At 18.2% G+C, this 19,707-nt stretch overlaps 5 protein-coding genes across 5 annotated transcripts; 3 read left to right on the forward strand and 2 right to left on the reverse strand.

Annotated features, from left to right (window-relative positions):
* Positions 1-42: 42 nt before the first annotated feature.
* On the reverse strand, positions 43-4,844 carry PADL01_1406100 (conserved Plasmodium protein, unknown function; the record flags this gene model as incomplete). The annotated part of the gene is made up of 2 exons (XM_028684331.1): positions 43-849; positions 1,008-4,844. 2 exons carry the CDS (start codon positions 4,842-4,844, stop codon positions 43-45), a joined length of 4,644 nt encoding a protein of 1,547 aa, XP_028540420.1.
* A 1,900-nt stretch (positions 4,845-6,744) lies between these two features.
* PADL01_1406200 (ATP-dependent Clp protease, putative) lies at positions 6,745-10,692 on the forward strand (the record flags this gene model as incomplete). Its single annotated transcript, XM_028684332.1, has 1 exon — positions 6,745-10,692. The coding sequence occupies one exon, from the start codon at positions 6,745-6,747 to the stop codon at positions 10,690-10,692; it is 3,948 nt and encodes a 1,315-aa protein (XP_028540421.1).
* Positions 10,693-11,848: 1,156 nt separating this feature from the next.
* Positions 11,849-12,421, forward strand: PADL01_1406300 (vacuolar protein sorting-associated protein 29, putative; the record flags this gene model as incomplete). The annotated part of the gene is made up of 1 exon (XM_028684333.1): positions 11,849-12,421. The coding sequence occupies one exon, from the start codon at positions 11,849-11,851 to the stop codon at positions 12,419-12,421; it is 573 nt and encodes a 190-aa protein (XP_028540422.1).
* Positions 12,422-13,301: 880 nt separating this feature from the next.
* Positions 13,302-14,536, reverse strand: PADL01_1406400 (glideosome associated protein with multiple membrane spans 3; the record flags this gene model as incomplete). The annotated part of the gene is made up of 3 exons (XM_028684334.1): positions 13,302-13,531; positions 13,648-13,955; positions 14,220-14,536. The coding sequence occupies 3 exons, from the start codon at positions 14,534-14,536 to the stop codon at positions 13,302-13,304; spliced, it is 855 nt and encodes a 284-aa protein (XP_028540423.1).
* A 3,236-nt stretch (positions 14,537-17,772) lies between these two features.
* PADL01_1406500 (radical SAM protein, putative) lies at positions 17,773-19,417 on the forward strand (the record flags this gene model as incomplete). Its single annotated transcript, XM_028684335.1, has 5 exons — positions 17,773-18,649; positions 18,781-18,842; positions 18,940-18,977; positions 19,216-19,265; positions 19,356-19,417. 5 exons carry the CDS (start codon positions 17,773-17,775, stop codon positions 19,415-19,417), a joined length of 1,089 nt encoding a protein of 362 aa, XP_028540424.1.
* Positions 19,418-19,707: the final 290 nt, after the last annotated feature.

The following is a 19,707-nucleotide window of genomic DNA, read 5'->3' on the forward strand; positions in this document are numbered from 1 at the left end:
CATATTTCATACTATATGATATATGATACATATATATATATTTTATTGTATATCTATATTTTTTTCTTCGTTATCTTCCTTGTTTTTTTTTTTTTCTTTTTTCCTCTCCTTACTTTCACTACGTTTTTTTAAAAATTTCATTTTTCTGTTTTGTAATTGTGCTTCATGACATTCTGATTTAAGAAAATTTAAATCCATTTTTAAATCATTTATTTCTTTTAAAAGTAATGAATTTTCATTCATCATTTTAATTTTTTCATTTCTAAAAGCTTCTGTCTCTTTGTGTAGTTTATCTTTTAAAACTTCAATCATATTTTCTAGATATTCTTTTTGTCTTATATATTCAGAAAAGACATTTTTGGCATCATAATTTTGAACATCATTTACTTTATGAAATTTATTATATAAATTTAAAAAGGATGAATTAAATATTTTTTTATCATGTAAATGTAAATAACATTCTTTAATATGATCTTGTAAATTCTTAAGTATTTTTTCATAATTCATTATAGTTTTATTATAATTTAATAAATCATCATGTAAAAATTTTATTTTCATTTTATATTCATTAATTTCAATTTGTAGGTTAACTCTTTTCTTATGATTATTTTCAAAACATTTAGCCATTTCATCTATTTTTTCTCTCATTATTTTTATCTCAGATTCTTTTGGAGATAAATTAGATTCTAAATTTTTTATTTTTTGGGTTAGAACAATTTTTACCTTTTCTAATTCTTCGTTCTTTTTATTTAAATTCATAATTTCAGAATTTTTGGATTCAATTTCTTTTTCTTTTGTTGCGATATTATCTTTCAGGTTGCTTAAGTCCACTTTTAGATTATCTATATTCTGTATATATAAAAATGGTTGAATATATATATATATATATATATATATATATATATATATATATATATGTATGTATATAAATATATATATATATGTGTGTTTATATATATATATATATATGTGTGTTTATATATATATACATATACATATATTTTAACCTCGTGTAATCTTTTAGCAGTAATATTATTTTTAATAAATTTGTCCTTTTCCTCCTGTATATTTTCTTTTAATTCACTTTCAATATGTTCATATAATTTAAACTTTCCCATCAAATCATATTTATCTTTTTTGAGTTGTTCAATTTGATTTTCATATTTTTTTGTTATCATTAAAATTTCTTCATCTACTTCTTCTTCCATTTGTTTAATATATTGTTCTTTTTCTTTTTGTAAATTATCATATTTCATTATACAATTTTGAAGATAATCTTCCTTTTTTTGTACTTGTTCATCTTTTTCTCTTTGCAATTCCTTTAGTTGTATTTGATGTTGATCTTTAAGTTCTAAAATTTCTGTGGTTGAATTTTTTTTATATAAATCAAATTCTTCTTGTACTTTTAAAAATTTCTCTTCACATATTTTATTTGTTAAATAAAATTGAGAATTCAATTGATTTACAAAATAAGTATGTTTCTCTTCTAATTCATATAAAGATTCTTTGCATGTATTTTCCATTTTTTCTTTTTCTTTTACTAAACTTTTATTTATTTTGATTAAATTTTTAATTTCTAAATTTTTTTCTTTTTTTAATTTTTTCAATTCATTTTTATAAATAGATTCTTTATTTTTCATTTCTAAATCCATTTGGTTTTTCAGATTGTTAATTTTTTTTTCTAGTTCTAAATATTCTTTGTTTTTTTTTTGTACATAAAAAAAATCGATTAATATTTCTTCATTATCTTTTTCTTCTTCATTTAGTGAATAATTAATTCTATTTGATAAATCGTATAGCAAAATATTATTTTGTAATAATTTCATTTGTTCTTTCGATAAATTAACATTTTTATTATTGTCATTTTTAAAAGAATCATTATTAAAATCTGATAAGCAAAGTTCTTTTGGGCTCCTTAAGTGATCATCAAGATCACCACCATTATTATTTGGAATAGTACTATTAAATGTATCACACTTGTTATTATTATTATTATTATTATTATTATTACAATCATTTGTATTATTCATATGAACATTTTTTTTTTTATTTTCTATTTTATTAATTCTGTCTATATCATCATAATTTAATATATCCCTTTTTGTTTTCATATTATCCTCATATATCTCATTTGTATTATTATTATCTGCATATACATTGATAGTATCATTTTGATCATGTTGATTGTATATATTATCCTTCGAATATATTTGTTTATTCATATCTATCTGATTATTTTTCATATTTTGTGAAAATATAAAAGCATTTTCAACCTTTTCAATCGAAAAGATATATATTGATCCATCCTTTGAACAACTAAAAAGTAATTCCATATTTATATCAAATTTTAAATTAACACAAGTTAATATATGACATGGAATTTCTAAATATATTCCAGATAAAGGTAATGTATAAAATCTTATACGTGAGAAATATCCATTGTGATATGTTGCTATAAGGAATTTATTTTTATATAACAAAATTTTATTTATTATATATTCACATTCTAATACACATTCCATTTTTGAATTACAAAATTGTTTAATAGTTTTGTCATCAGATGATATATATATATTTTTAATTTCATTTGAAGTTAAATTATTTAAGCTTTTATATTCATTATCATATTTTTTTTGTTTCTTATCCAAATTATTACATTCTCCATTAAAATTTTTTTTATTCATATCATCTAGGAATTCTAAATCAATACATAAAAATTTTTTCTCTTTTTGTAACACTTCAATCATTTTATTTCCATTATTATATAATGAATATTCAAAAAAATATCCATCTTGCCCTATAGAAAATATAGAGAAATCATTATTACTCCAAATTATATCAGAAATATAATTAACATGAGATTTTAATACATATAAAAGTTCATATGTATATGTTTTATAAATATATATAGTAGATATTTTAGAAACTGCCATAAAATTCCCACCATTTGAATATTTACAACAAGAACAATTTTTTAAAAAAAATTCTTTTTTTATTTTCAATTTATTATATAAAATATGGAAAATTCTTAATTTATCTGTAAAAGCTACCATTAATAAATGTCCTGAACAATGAATAGATAAATGTAAAGGTTCATTATTAAAAGAATTTTCTAATACTACTTCTTTTTTTCTATAATTAACAATTCTTATCATATTATCATCATAACATAATATAATTAATGGATGTTTTAAACAAACATCAAAATCGTTAATTCTACTGGAACCAATATTATATACAACTGTTTCTAAATCGAAATTATCTTCTTCCTTTCCATTCTCATCTCCTGAAAAATTTCCATTACAACTCTTGTGAATATAACTAGTATTATTTATGTTATCAAAATTATTATTACTATTATGAATTAAATCATTCTCATCACATTCTTTATTTGTATTGTTTAAATGGTCTTTATTTTTTGTATTTTTTAAATCATCTTTATTATTTGTATTTTTCAAATCGTCTTTATTATTTGTATTTTTTAAATCGTCTTTATTATTTGTATTTTTTAAATCGTCTTTATTATTTGTATTTTTTAAATCGTCTTTATTATTTATATTTTTTAAATCGTCTTTTTTATTTATATATTTTAAATCTTCCTTCTTATTTGTTTTATTTCTTAAACTTTCATAATTTACTTTCTCATTATTTACAAATAAAACTTTCCTTTTCGACACATCATATCTTTTTATATTTCCATCCTTTTCCAAAAAATATAACATTTTTTCACAAGACGAAAATAAACAATAACTATTATACAATATATTATAATTAAAACGGATATAATACTTCAATAAATAACATAAATGTACACTTAAGTCAGGAGATTTTTCATATATATAAATAAAATAATTATCAAATACGGAAAAACCTTTATTCATACTTATAACCTTTATTATTTCTTGACTACTAACATGTTTATTATATATTTTCAATTTCTCTTTTTTAACATCATAAAAAATTATATAATTATTTTTATTAATAAGTAATAATATACCATCATTTAACCAACAACAATTTGTAAAATTATTATCAATCTTTTCAAGTTTTTTATTTTTTATGACAATATCATCTAAATTTTTATCTACATTGTGATAAAGAAATATATTTCTAACTTCATAATTAGATACAATACCATCAATATTGTTAATATTATCAATATTATAATTATCTTTATTTTTTATAGTTTCTTTTTTTGGGTCTTTTATATTTTTGTCATTATCAATAGACACACATACTTCAGTTTTCCCCTCATCATTGATAGAATCTATATCTATTATATTTTTTAAGACACTTATAGATAATAAAGCAATGTAAGAAGAATTGTGTGGATTTATATATATACCACATATGTTACTAAAAAGAGAAAAGGGGAAAATTTTGCTGAACATTAATTTTTCTTTTAACCAATCATAACATAAAAATAAACTCTTAGTATTTCCATTAGTTATACAATAAATATATTTATTCTTAGAAGAAAAACATATATTCATTATTCTACTTGCATTGTCAGATATTTCTAATGTTAATCTTTTTATCAATTTATGAGTATTATTAGAAAAAATAGAAATATAGGGTTTGTTTACAGATTTTTCTCCTAAAGCTAGTAGTTTTTTATCACTACTAATACCTAAACATATTATACCATAACTATTTTCATGACTTAATAAAAAAGTTTGTTTTTTTTCTATAATGGAATGTAAAACTCCATTTGTACCTACACAGTAAAAAATTAAATTATCATCTAATAAATAAAAGGGATTATATATATTTTTATTTATCCCATAAGCATATATAGCCTTAGTCAGATATCTCTCTTCTTCTTTTTTTTCAAAGGTATACATTATATAATAATAAGAAGAATAATTAGATATATGTTTTATTCCTTTAATTTGTTAATCAAAAGTATGAACAAAAGGATCGAATAGTAAAATGGAATAAATAAATAAATAAAAATACATATATATATATATATATATTAACTTTATATTGTATTTAAATTATACTTAATCTCCTTCAATTTAGAAGAGAATAACTTTTTCTCATGTCCTATTTTTTTTTTTTTTTTTTTTTTTTTTTTCAACAGTTAATTTTTATGTTTATACACATTTTGTCTACCTTAATATATTTTCTAAAAATATAATGAATGTTTTTTATATATACCATTAATAAGAGAAAAAACAAAATGAAAATAATAATATCTTATAAGATATATTTAAAGATATAGGAATTATAAAAATATTATTAATAGAATTTAATTTATTATTATTATATTTTATAAAGTCCATTTTATATATTCAAAGGAATTATCAATTTTTCTATATTTATATACATAGTGGGACATATGAACTCACACACATTTTCACATATATATATTTTCATTTTAGAAGAACTTTATATAAAAATTATTTATTTTATATAATATTAGATTTATAATTATAAGATAAATAAATGACACATTTCTATTAACCCTTAAGCATTATAAAGAAAAATTTCTCCTTTTCTCTTTTGATATAACAAATTATTATTATTAAGGTTATAAATTTATACACATATATATATATATATATATATATATATATACATATTCATATAAGGTCATATATTACTATTATCATATTATTTCCATTTGGTTCAAATAATAAATTTAAATATATATTATTATTTTTTATAAATACAATTTTAAATAATTATATAACATATTCGTCAAATAAAAAAAAGAAATATATAATATTAAAAATATAATATTTATTAAATTTTTTTTTTTTTTTTTTTTTTTTATCTTTTACAATCTAAATAAATTATAAGTATATATATACATTACAAAAAAAAAAAAAAAAAAAAATAATAAATATAATATAATAAAACACTTATATAAAAAAAAATAAAATAAAGTATATTTGTTTTATTATATACATTTATAAATTATTTATTTATTTATTTTTTTTTTTTTCTTATATATTTATTTTTCTAAATATGTCGCATTTAGAAAGGTAGCTTATTGATTTATTTATGCTTTCCCCTTCATAATAATTATATTTCGTACTTTTATTCTTTTTTTTTTTTTTTTTTTTTTTTTATTATTATTAAAATTAATTGATTAATATTATAATTTCTTTCATTTGAAATTATAATACATAACTAAACATGACTAATATATACACATAAGTATATATTTATATATATATATATATATATATATAAGTATGCTTTTGAGGGAAATAATTTCTCAATGTAACTTAAAAAGTAATTCATAAAATTTTGTACCATTTAATAATGGGCTTCAATACAAAAACAAAAAATAAAAGAAAAAAATAAACAAGTACGAGAAGGGTAAAATAAAAAATAAAAAAAAAAAAAAAAATATTTGAAATAAACATATTGTACAAGTGTTATACATGATTAATCAGAATTAATCATATAATGTTTTTGTAAACATAATATAATTGTTAACAACCAAAGAGTATAAATATAAGAATATATATATATATATTTAATTATACATATAATAATAATATGTTTATATAATAAACTTGAAATGGTCAAGAGTTCGAAAGCAAAAGCAAAACTTTTATTCTGGTGTAAATGCACACAGAAGAAGATAAAAAAAAGTATATTTTTATAAACAACATAATATACAAGGAAAATAATATATATATATATATATATGTTATATTTTTTTTTTTTTTTTTTTTATTTTTTTGTTATTTTCCATATTAAAATACCAATTTAAAGAAATAGGAAATGAATGTTTTATACATTTTCATTGCTGTACTTATTTTAAATGGTATATTAAATATACATGTAAGTAAAAAAAAAACAAGTTTTTTAAATAACACATATCCTATTAATAAATATAAAACTATTAATATAAAAAGACATTATAGAAAGATCCAAAATAGAAATAATAAATTATATGTATCTTTATTTGATGAATATGATGAGAAATGTATAAAAGCACTTATTATGGCTAGAGAAGTAGCCAAAAATGACAATGAAAGTGAAATATTATTAAAACATCTTCTTATAGCTATTATTAGGATTGATTCTAATTTGGTTCAAAATATTTTAAAGAATTTTAATATCTCATTAACCAATTTTTTAGATAAATTCCACATAGCCATAAATAAAATATCAAAGAGTTATAATAATAATAATAATGGTGATAATAATATTTATGAACAGTCAGAAAGTATACAAAATAATATAAATGAACAAGAAAAAAATATATCCTTAACAAATGATCAAATGGATATGAAAAATATCTTAAATGAACAAGAGGAAAATCAAGTAACGAATGGAAATCAAAACGAAAATGATAATTTAAATGAAAATGAAAAATTATTAAATGATTTTATAAATAAACATTTAAAAGATATGGAAGAAAAAATTAATATATTAAAAAATTTAAATAATCAAGAAGATAATTCATCTTTGGATGATATAAATAATAAAGATTATACAATTAATGATATATCTAGTAGTAATCATACTACAAAAGAAAATAACAACAACAATAATAATAATAATAATAATGATGATGATGATAATAGAATAAACGTTAATAATCTAGACACAAATAATAATAGTGATAATCTTTCAAATAATATTCCAAATAATGTATCTCAAAATATACAACACAATCATATAGACAAAATAAATAATAATGGTACTCATAATAAAATGAATCAAGATTTATTACGTAACCCTAATTTTGATATAAAATTTTCAGAAAATTGTAAATTGGTTCTTCACAATGCTGTTTTAGAAGCAAAAAAAAAAAGAAAAATGTTTGTAAATATTGTTGATATATTACTATCTGTTATAAATATTGCACAAGAAAAAAAACATTCTGATTTTTTAAAATATCTTGAAGAATTAAATATTAATATTAATGATCTTAAAAGCATTTTATTAAGTTATGATGAAAAGAATTATGATGGTAATAATATATATGATACAAATGTAAATAACACAAATTATAATACATATAATAGAAATATACCATTTAACAATAATAATAATAATAATAATAATAATAGTATGTCAAATAAAGGATATAATAATCAACGATTAAATAATAATGAACAAGCAAATCATATTATTAATAGTTTAAATAATGAATATCTAAATAATGGCAGAGATTATAAATATAATGAGGATCATCCTTTTTCTTCAAATAATAAATTTTTAAATCCATCTGCTTCTTCTCCTTCATCTATTTCTTTTATGAAAGATTGTTTAATTGATATGGTACATGAAGCACAAGAAAAAGGAGATGATCATTTCTTTGGTAGGAAAAAAGAAATTAAAAGAATAATAGAAATATTAGGAAGAAAAAAAAAATCGAATCCTTTATTAATTGGAGAAAGTGGTGTTGGTAAAACAGCCATTATAGAACATTTATCATATTTAATATTAAAGGATAATGTACCATATCATTTAAAAAATTGTAGGATATTTCAATTGAATCTTGGTAATATTGTTGCTGGAACAAAATATCGAGGAGAATTTGAAGAAAAAATGAAACATCTTTTATCAAATATGAATAAAAAAAAAAAGAATATTCTTTTTATTGATGAAATTCATGTTATTGTTGGTGCAGGAAGTGGTGAAGGTTCATTAGATGCATCTAATTTATTAAAACCATTTCTTTCTTCAGATAATTTACAATGTATAGGTACTACTACTTTTCAAGAATATTCTAAATTTATAGAAAATGATAAAGCATTGAGAAGACGTTTTAATTGTGTAACTATAAACCCATTTACATCTAAAGAAACATATAGATTATTAAAAAAAATTAAATATAATTATGAAAAATATCATAATATTTATTATACAGATGATTCCTTAAAATCTATAGTTACTTTAACTGAAGATTATTTACCAACTGCAAATTTTCCAGATAAAGCTATTGACATTTTAGATGAGGCAGGGGTATATCAAAAAATTAAATATGAAAAATTCATGAAACAAAAATTAAGAAATGAGCGATTAAATAAAATAAGGATACACATGAACAACCAACAAAATAGTAATTATAATAATAATAGTAATAATAATAATTATATATCTAATGAGGAGCAACACATATATAATAATAATCATTATTATAATAACAATGATGTAATAAATCAACAAACGGAATTATCAAATGAGGAAGATATACATAAATTTAATTATGATGATACAATAAAAAAAGATATAGATGAAAATAATAATGTTAATACTGATATAAATGGAAATTTATTAATTAATAATAATGAATCTTTACAAAATAATACGTATGATGATGAGACAAGAAACTTAATTGAAAATGTACATATGAAATATGTTACTTCAGATGTTATAGAAAATATTGTGAGTAAAAAATCATCTATAACATATATTAAAAAAAATAAAAAAGAAGAAGAAAAAATATTAAAATTAAAAGAAAAATTAAATAAAATTATTATTGGTCAAGAAAAAGTAATTGATATATTATCAAAATATTTATTTAAAGCTATAACAAATATAAAGGATCCAAATAAACCAATTGGTACTCTTCTATTATGTGGTTCATCAGGTGTTGGAAAAACATTATGTGCTCAAGTTATATCAAAATATCTATTTAATGAAGATAATTTAATAGTTATTAATATGAGTGAATATATAGATAAACATTCAGTTAGTAAATTATTTGGTAGTTATCCAGGATATGTAGGATATAAAGAAGGTGGAGAATTAACTGAAAGTGTAAAGAAAAAACCTTTTTCTATAATTCTTTTTGATGAAATAGAAAAAGCACATAGTGAAGTATTACATGTCTTATTACAAATATTAGATAATGGTCTTTTAACAGATTCTAAAGGAAATAAAGTCTCATTCAAAAATACATTTATTTTTATGACTACTAATGTTGGATCTGATATAATTACTGATTATTTTAAATTATATAATAACAATTATTCCAACCTGGGTTTTAAATATTATATAAAAAAGAAGAAAAATGCAAGTGATATAAATGAATCCAAACAGAACGAAGAACAATTGGTATATACATCTAATGGAAATATAGAAAATGAACAAAACAAAAAATATGTAGATCATACAAAACAAAATGAAGAAAATAATCATGAAAGTACAATCAGTGATACACATACAACAGATCCAAAATATAATAATAATAATAATAATAATAATAATACTTCTCCTAATATTAATATTAGTAATAATAATAATGATGATCACTTTGATATTTTTGAAGAAAAATTAAGGACAAATAAATGGTATGATGAATTAAAACCTGATATTGAAGAAGAATTAAAAAAGAAATTCCTTCCTGAGTTTTTAAATAGGATTGATGAAAAAATAATTTTCCGTCAATTTTTAAAAAGAGATATTATTAACATTTTACAAAACATGATTGATGATTTAAAAAAAAGAATTAAAAAAAGAAAAAATATTAATTTAGTTATTGATAAAAATGTTATTAATTATATATGTAGTGATGAAAATAATATATATGATATGAATTTTGGTGCAAGGTCTATTAGAAGAGCTTTATATAAATATATAGAAGATCCAATTGCAGCTTTTCTAATTTCAAATATTCATGAACCTAATGATTCTATATATGTACAATTAACTAATGATAAACAAATTAAAGTACAATTAATTAAAGCACCAGTTCAACAACTTTCATCTTAAAATTGGGGAAAAAAAAAAAAAAAAAAAAAAAAAAAAAAAAAAATTATCTTTATATGAACAATATAATGAATTCCGCATAATAAACAATAGGAAAAAATAACAACATAAAAAAATAAACACATATACATATATATATATTATATGCGCTACTTTCAATTTTAAAATACCTTTGTCATAATATGTCATACATCGTATTTAAAGATAGAATACAATTTTAATATTGTTAAAAAATACCATATTATTTATAAGAACACACATTTGTGTTCTTTAAAACTCTCAATTTTTTTTTTATTTTTTAAATATTATATATTATATATTATTTTTATTTTTTATTTTTTTATTTTTTTATTTTCTGTTTTCATTTTTTCATACCCTTTTTTAGTTATAACATTTTAAATTTGTCATTCCCCCTTTTTTTTTTTTTTTTTTGAATATACATAATTTATAATAATAACAATATATATATATATATATTTATTTATTTATAAAATTTTCTTTAAACTCGTCAAAATAATTAAAAAAAAATTTGAAAAATACTAAAGATATATAATAATATATTTATTATACAAAATAAAAGAATGAGTATATTTTATTAAATATGGTAATTGGGATAATATGAAACCCTTCTTTTATTTTTATTTTTATTTTTTCTTAAATAATTTTTTTTTTTTTTTTTTTTTTTTTTTTTTTTTTTTTTTGTTAATTAGGGAAAAATAGAGAACCAACATTGTAATTCATTTGTATAATTTATGTGTAAATTATTAAAGTATACATTTATTCATATAATTTTTTTATATTATTTTATTTTTTTTTTTTTAGAATATCATATAAATAATAGAAACAAATATTGATATTTAAAAAATTAAGGAGGTTTTATATGAATTAGAAATATAAGCCTTTAAAATGAATATAATATAAATATTGAAATATATATATATGTGACGATTTGTTTTTTTGGTATTTTTTTTTTAATGTTATATATTTGTTAAATAACAATACAATTGTACAATATATGTATATATATATATATATATATGATATATTTTATATTACATATAAGATATTTTTTTTTTCAGTTTCATTATTTTTTATATTTTCATTTATAAATATATATATATATATTTTTTTTTTTATCCAACCGTATTATTATTTAAAGATGAGTGGGAAATTGGAAGATATCGGGGAACTCGTTTTATTGATAGGAGATTTTCATTCTCCTATTCGTAATTTAGGACTTCCTGATTGTTTTAAAGAACTTTTAAAGACAGATAAAATAAAACATGTTTTATGTACAGGAAATGTAGGATGTAATGAAAATTTGGAATTACTTAAAAATATTGCTGACTCAGTACATATAACAAAAGGTGATATGGATGACAATTTTGATTTCCCAGAAGATATTACATTATGTATAGGAGATTTTAAAATCTCTTTAATTCATGGTCATCAAATTATTCCATGGGGAGATATGAATGCTCTTTTACAATGGCAAAAAAAATATGATAGTGATATTATTATAAGTGGACATACACATAAAAATTCTGTTGTTCAATATGAGGGCAAATATTTTATTAACCCTGGTTCAGTTACAGGAGCTTTTCAACCATGGGTATCTGAACCTACTCCAACTTTTATATTAATGGCTGTTGCTAAAAGTAGTATTGTTTTATATGTATATGAAGAAAAAAATGGAAAAACAAATGTGGAAATGAGTGAACTACATAAATGAACATATATATGTATATAATATATATATGAGTATATTTTATATTTATTATTTCTTATTTGTTAATACATATATATATATATATATATATATATATATATTTTTCTACTTGAAACTAATTTTAATTAACATTTTTATATTAATACGTTTCTTTTATTTTTTTTAAAATAATATATCTCTTTTACACATCATATTATATATAAATTTAAAAATATAAAAATAAAATAATACTACTAATAAAACGAAATAATTATTTATTATTCATAATTTGAAAGGTTTTTTTCTCACATATTTAAATTATAAGAGAATATATATATTATTAATCTTAGTTGTAGAAAAATGACGTAGGAATTAAAAAAAAAAAAAAAAAAAAAACCTCGTAAATACATCCATAAAACATGTAATCCAATTATTTGTCCTCAATCTTATAAAACTATTGATTATACCAAATGTTATATTAATCAAAAAGATAGTACCATATATTTTCTCGTAGAAAGAAAAAAGAAACTAATCTTTAAACAACATAATTTTTATAATATTATTATGGTAATATATACATATACATAGTGACAAATATGGTGTTATTTATAAATGAAAAAATAAATTAAATTATTATATGTTATCATATATATTATTTCCTTAATCATATATATATATATATATTATATAATGTTATCCTAAATTGTTTTTATATATACTTTTGAATTTTTTTTTTTTTTTTTTTTTTCTTTTTTAATTTATATATAAGAATATAGAAAAATATATACATATGTATGTATATATATATTTATTTTATTTATTTAAAAAAAAAAAAAAAAAAAGAAGAAAATGTAAAAAAAAAAAAAACAAAATTTAAACAATTTATATATAGAAAAGACAAATATTAAGCTGGATAGTATGCATTTTGATTGGTATCTTGAGGATATGGAGTATAGCGTGAAAATTTTTCTACTTGTTGTTCAACGTCATTAGTTAATTCTGTTTCATGTAAAGCTGGAGAGACATGGTTGACTTCGGGTTCGAAATAATATGACCATAAAGAAACTGCACCTAAGGCAAGCCATAATAATAAATTAGAGTAGCATCCGGAATTGCAAAATATTACAAAAATTTCTAAAATATTAAAAAAAAAAAAAAAAAATGGACATATGTATTTCAAAAAATATAAACAAAATATATTATTCTTTATATATATATATATATATATATTTTTATTTTTTTTGATATACCTGTTAATCCCGCAAAAACAAACATCACACCATTTATATATGCATGTAAATCTCCTGCTCCCTCATCATGATATACTTCTAATAAGTATGCAGCTAATCCGTATAATAAACAGGAAAAAGCATGAACCAAACGCACAAATATAAAAAATACCCATTCACTTCCACCTTCATTAAAATGAACATACCATTTTCTTGTATAAAATTTAGATATGTATAAATAAAAAATAAATTGTAATGTTGCACTTATGGTGTCCAAAAAGGAAGCTAATCTTAAAATTTTGGATCCAGCTCTATATCCTCTTGCCCAACTAAAGAACAAAGAAAAATATATATATATATATATATATATATATTTATATGTATTTATTTTTAAATGATAAAATTTATTTTTTCATAAAATATATGATGTTCATCAAATTTTGCACCAAAAAAAAAAAAAAAAAAAAAAAAAAAAAAAAGATTTCCTATACAAAATCGCTCATAACAATTAATTATATATATCATTAATTTATCACATCTTTATTTTATAGTTTCACTTTTTTCTTATTTTTTTTTTTTTTTTTTGGTGTTACCATGTATCATCCGCAAGGAGAACTTGAAAGGACATAATAAAGATTGCCCCTATTAAATAGACACCTGTCCATAGGGTTATTGAATTTCTGAATGTTTGATCTAATCTATATTCATCATTTATATTTTTTAAATCATAGCTAAATAATCCTTTTCCTCCATTTGACCAATAAGACATAAATAAAAAGGTCAATGCAATAAATTCTAAAAAAAAACCAATTCTTAATGTTGTTCCAAAAAAACCACTAACTTGAAAACATGGACCTCGGTTGGTATGACAGTTATCGTCAAGACCGTCTTGTCTAGTTGTAAACCACATCTTGATTTAATATAAATAATATAACAAAAAAAATAATAATAAGTAAATAAAATAATAAAGTATTAAATATGGAAGACTTTACTATATAAATGTATGTTAAATATATATATATATATATATATATTTTTTTTTTTCTGTATATGAAAAAAATATATATTAAAAAAATAAAATAATAAGAAAATAAAAATTCCAAGTTGAGAGGCAATTTTATAAGATCTTATTATTTTTCTATATATATATATTAAAATATACCCTAAAGTATTAAAACATATATATGTATAATGATATATATTAATGTATTTATATATTTATATATTTATATATTTTTTATTTATTATTATGCTTTATTATGTTTCCTTTCATATTTTGTTTTAGTAGGAATAATAAATCAATTATTAATTCTGTCTAAATCTTTATCACAAAAAAAATAAAATAAAATAATGGAGAAATATTATAATATATATATATATGATAAAAAAATTCACATTTATAAATCAGATGTTGAATACAATTCCTTTTTTTCCTTCCCTTTTTTGTTATTTCTATTATTCTATTCCCCCTTTTTTTTTTTTTTTTTCTTTTATTTACTTTTAATTTATTTATATAAAATTGTGTCAATTTTTATTTACTTATATTTTTTTTTTTATTTGTATAATATAAATATAGGTAAGTACGTATCATTTCATATATATATATATATGTAATACGGGTAAATATTAAAAAAAAAAAAAAAAAAAAAATTTAAAAGTTGTGCAATATTTATTTTTTTTATAACAATGACAAAATGTTATTTTTAAAATTAGAATTATATTTCACATTTATATATATATAAGACTTAACATTTTTAAAATCATTGAAGTAATTAAAATAAATGTGTGTTACATATGAATATATATATATACATAAATATGTATATTTTATATATATATAATACTAGCAATAACTAAAAAGCATATAAATATATATATAAATGTGTATATATATTATAAATAACTATTCCATATATTATATATGTATATATATATATATATAATATGTAAATAAAATCTTATTTTTATATTATTTTCCATACAAGATAAAATTTTTTTTTTTTTTTTAACTGCACATAATAAAAAAAATATGAATATATATAATAAAAGAATTAAATAAAATAATATAAAAAAAAAAAAAAAAAAAAAATCCAAAACACTATAAATATTTATTTTGTATAATATAAACATACGCTTTAAAAAATATATATAAATTTTAATTTTCCTTTTTTTTTTTTTTGTCCTAATATATTATATATATATATGTGTAACTTAAATATTTATTAAATGCCATATATATATATATATTAAAAGTTAACAACAGGCATAGAAATATTGTATTATTATGTATAAATAAAATGAAAATAATGATTCTTCTGAATGATTTACTATAATAAAATAATATATATATATAAATAATTAAATTATTCCTGTTTTCCACTTTTTTTTTTTTGTGTGTGTGTTATATGATAAAAATAATATATATGTTATACATATATATATATAATAATACATAAATATTATTATATATATTATCCTTTCTTTTTTTTTTTCTATTTGTGCGGAAATAAGTGCACACATAGATATATGTATTTTTTTTTTTTTTTTAAACTTTATTTAAAATATATAAATTCTGTTTAATAGTACAAATATTGTTGTGCCTTTTTTTCTTCTTTCTTATGCATACAGTATATTAAATAAATAAATAAATAAATATATATATATATATATATATATATATATATATATATATATATATTTATTCCTTTTTTATGTAAAATTCATATTTATATCTTATTATTAATAATTAATATTAATATATCATTTTTATATTCCTCATATATGAGAAAAGATTATATTTATATATATATATATATTTTAAATCACATTTTATTATTAGAAATAATTTAAATATATAATTGTTCTATATTTTTTTAATGATCCATATGAACATAAGATGGTATTTTAAAGGAATAATTTCTTTCTTCCTTTTTTTATTTTTAATATTATTGTCTCAAGCACCAATAAGCATATGTATATTTTATATTTTTTTATGCCTATATATTATATAAATTTTTTTTTAATTGATGTTGTATTTTTTTTTCTTTTTTTCTTAATATCTGGTATTATTTAAAGTATATAATATTATCTTAATGTATATCTTATAATAAAATATTTTTCTCATTTAAGAAAAAGGAAAAAATGAATAAACTTAAGGTTCCTTTTGAAATTATTAACCTTATTTCAAGAAAAATATTATATATATAATATATATTTTATTTAATAAATGTGAGTAGTACGAATATATTATTTTTCATTAAAATAAAACATTATTACTTGATCATATATATATATTTTTATGTGTAAATATCTTCAAATTGATATTACCATTGATATATAAACAAAAAAATATTCTATTAAACTTTCTTAATCTCAAATAATGATACATATATGTGTGCGTTTATTTATGAACACATGATAACATTTATTTTAAAAAAAAAAATTTATACTTTAATAAGGTAAAATATTTGTTATGTGTATAAATAAAGGACCAATATAACATCCTGTTATGCCTATAATTTTATATATGTTCATAATATTGAGTACTTATAGTTTTTAATAAAAAATTTATTTTCCTAAAGAATTTAATATTCAAAAGTATAACATACTGATTAAATTCTATCCTTTAATCAGTCATATATTTATTATGTAGTAAAAATTTAAATAAATAAAATACGCCTTCTGTTCAGGCATATAATCATTCTTCCACACATATTTACAAAAAAAAAAAAAATAAATAAAATAATATTTTTTTTTCAGCTAGCTATTTTATTATTTGAATGGAAAAAATAATATAAATAAATAAATAAATATATATAAATATATATGTATATTTTAATATTCACTTATTTTTTTATAAAGAGGAATCAAAATGATAATATTCTATATTTTTTTATTATAAAATAGAACATTCAAAGGTTATATAATTCTTCAAATTTTTCGTAAAAATATAAAATGTAAAACGATTCATAAATTAAATAAATAAATTATAAATCATCCAAGATTATATTTTTTATAAAAACATATAATATAAAATATACATATATATATATATATATATATATATATATTTTATTTTATTTTAAATATTATTTATTTATACAAATGGGAATTTAATGTCAAGTGTAAGAAAAATATTTTGTTATGATGGAAAAGTCAAAAAGGTACATAAGCCTCATTAAAATGATGGAAAGGAAAAAATTTGAGAAATATAGATTAAAACAAATAATGGATAATATATATAAAGGGAAAATAATTGAAATAAATAAAATGAAAAATATTCCAACTGAAATAAGAAGAGAATTAAAAAATATATTTCCTAATAATATTTTAAGTATAAAACCGATTAAACAATTAAAATATGATAGAGCATATAAAGTATTATTTCAGTGTAAAGATAATGAAAAGATTGAAGCAACATCCTTAGATTTTGGTTCACATAAATCTTTATGTATATCTAGCCAAATAGGTTGTTCTTTTGGATGTAAATTTTGTGCTACTGGTCAAATTGGTATAAAAAGACAATTAGATATAGATGAAATAACTGATCAACTTTTATATTTTCAATCAAAAGGAGTTGATATAAAAAATGTATCTTTTATGGGTATGGGAGAACCTTTAGCTAATCCATATGTTTTTGATTCTATACAATTTTTTAATGATAATAATTTATTTTCTATATCTAATAGACGTATTAATGTATCAACTGTTGGTCTTTTACCAGGAATTAAAAAATTAAATAATATTTTTCCTCAAGTTAATTTAGCCTTCTCTTTACATTCTCCATTTACAGAAGAAAGGGATCAACTTGTTCCTATTAATAAATTATTCCCTTTTAATGAGGTTTTTGATTTATTAGATGAACGAATAGCAAAAACTGGTAGAAGAGTTTGGATAAGTTATATTTTAATTAAAAATCTAAATGACTCCAAAGATCATGCAGAAGCTTTGTCTGATCATATATGTAAAAGACCAAATAACATAAGATACTTATATAATGTATGTTTAATACCTTACAATAAAGGTAATAGAATTTACAATATATCATATGAATATGTGTATATATATATAAATACATATATATATATATATATATATATATATTTATTTATAATTGTATTATCTTTTTAATATCTTTTTTCCACTTCATTTCAGCCAAAAATGTTGACGAAAATTTTCATCGTTTGGACGAAACTGAAAAAATCCTTCAATTTGAAGTAAGAAAAGTTTTTTTTTTTTTCTTTTTTTTTTTTATTAAAAAAAAAATGACAACAAAAATTTACATGTATTTATCACTTCCCTTTATTTTTATAGAAAATATTAAAGAAAAATGGAATTTCCTTTTTTTACAGGTTTGAAATATATACATATATATGTACTGTACTTAATATATTTTTTTCGTTTTACTTAAATCTATTTTATTATAATTTTATGATTCCTTTTATTATCAAAATTGTATATGATATAAACAAAAGACATTTATTTTTTTCAAGATTAAATTTTTGTTTTTTATTTAAAATGTATGTTAATTTTTATTTTTGTTTATAAATGTTATATTCTCTTATTTATTTTTTATATTTCTCCTTTTAGAAATTCATTTGGATACTCAATTGATGCCGCCTGTGGTCAATTATATGCTGGTAAGTTTTATGAGAATATAATTTTTTTTTTTTTTTTTAATATACTTATAATACTGAAAATATGTTATTTTAATATTTTACCTTTTATAGATTATGAACCTAAAAAGAAGAAAGAAAAAATTGAATCTAAAAATGTGTCTTTATTATTATAAAAAAGAAATATATATTTTACAAGACCAAATATAGTTATTCATACAACGTGATACGTTATTTTATGGTTATTGATTTTTTTGTATTCAGATTAAAAATATATATATTTAAATATATATATATATATATATTTTTTCTTTTTTGTATTTTTCTTTTTTTTTGTAAATTCATATTATATTTTAATTATCATTTTATTTTATTGTTATATATTTTTTTTTTTCATTGTTCTATTATTTTAAAATTTCAACCAAAAACAAGATTAAATCAAAAATTAATTTTATAATGTATATAC

The sequence above is a fragment of the Plasmodium sp. gorilla clade G2 genome, assembly GCF_900097015.1.
Source record: "Plasmodium sp. gorilla clade G2 genome assembly, chromosome: 14".
NCBI lineage: Eukaryota > Apicomplexa > Aconoidasida > Haemosporida > Plasmodiidae > Plasmodium > Plasmodium adleri (nom. inval.).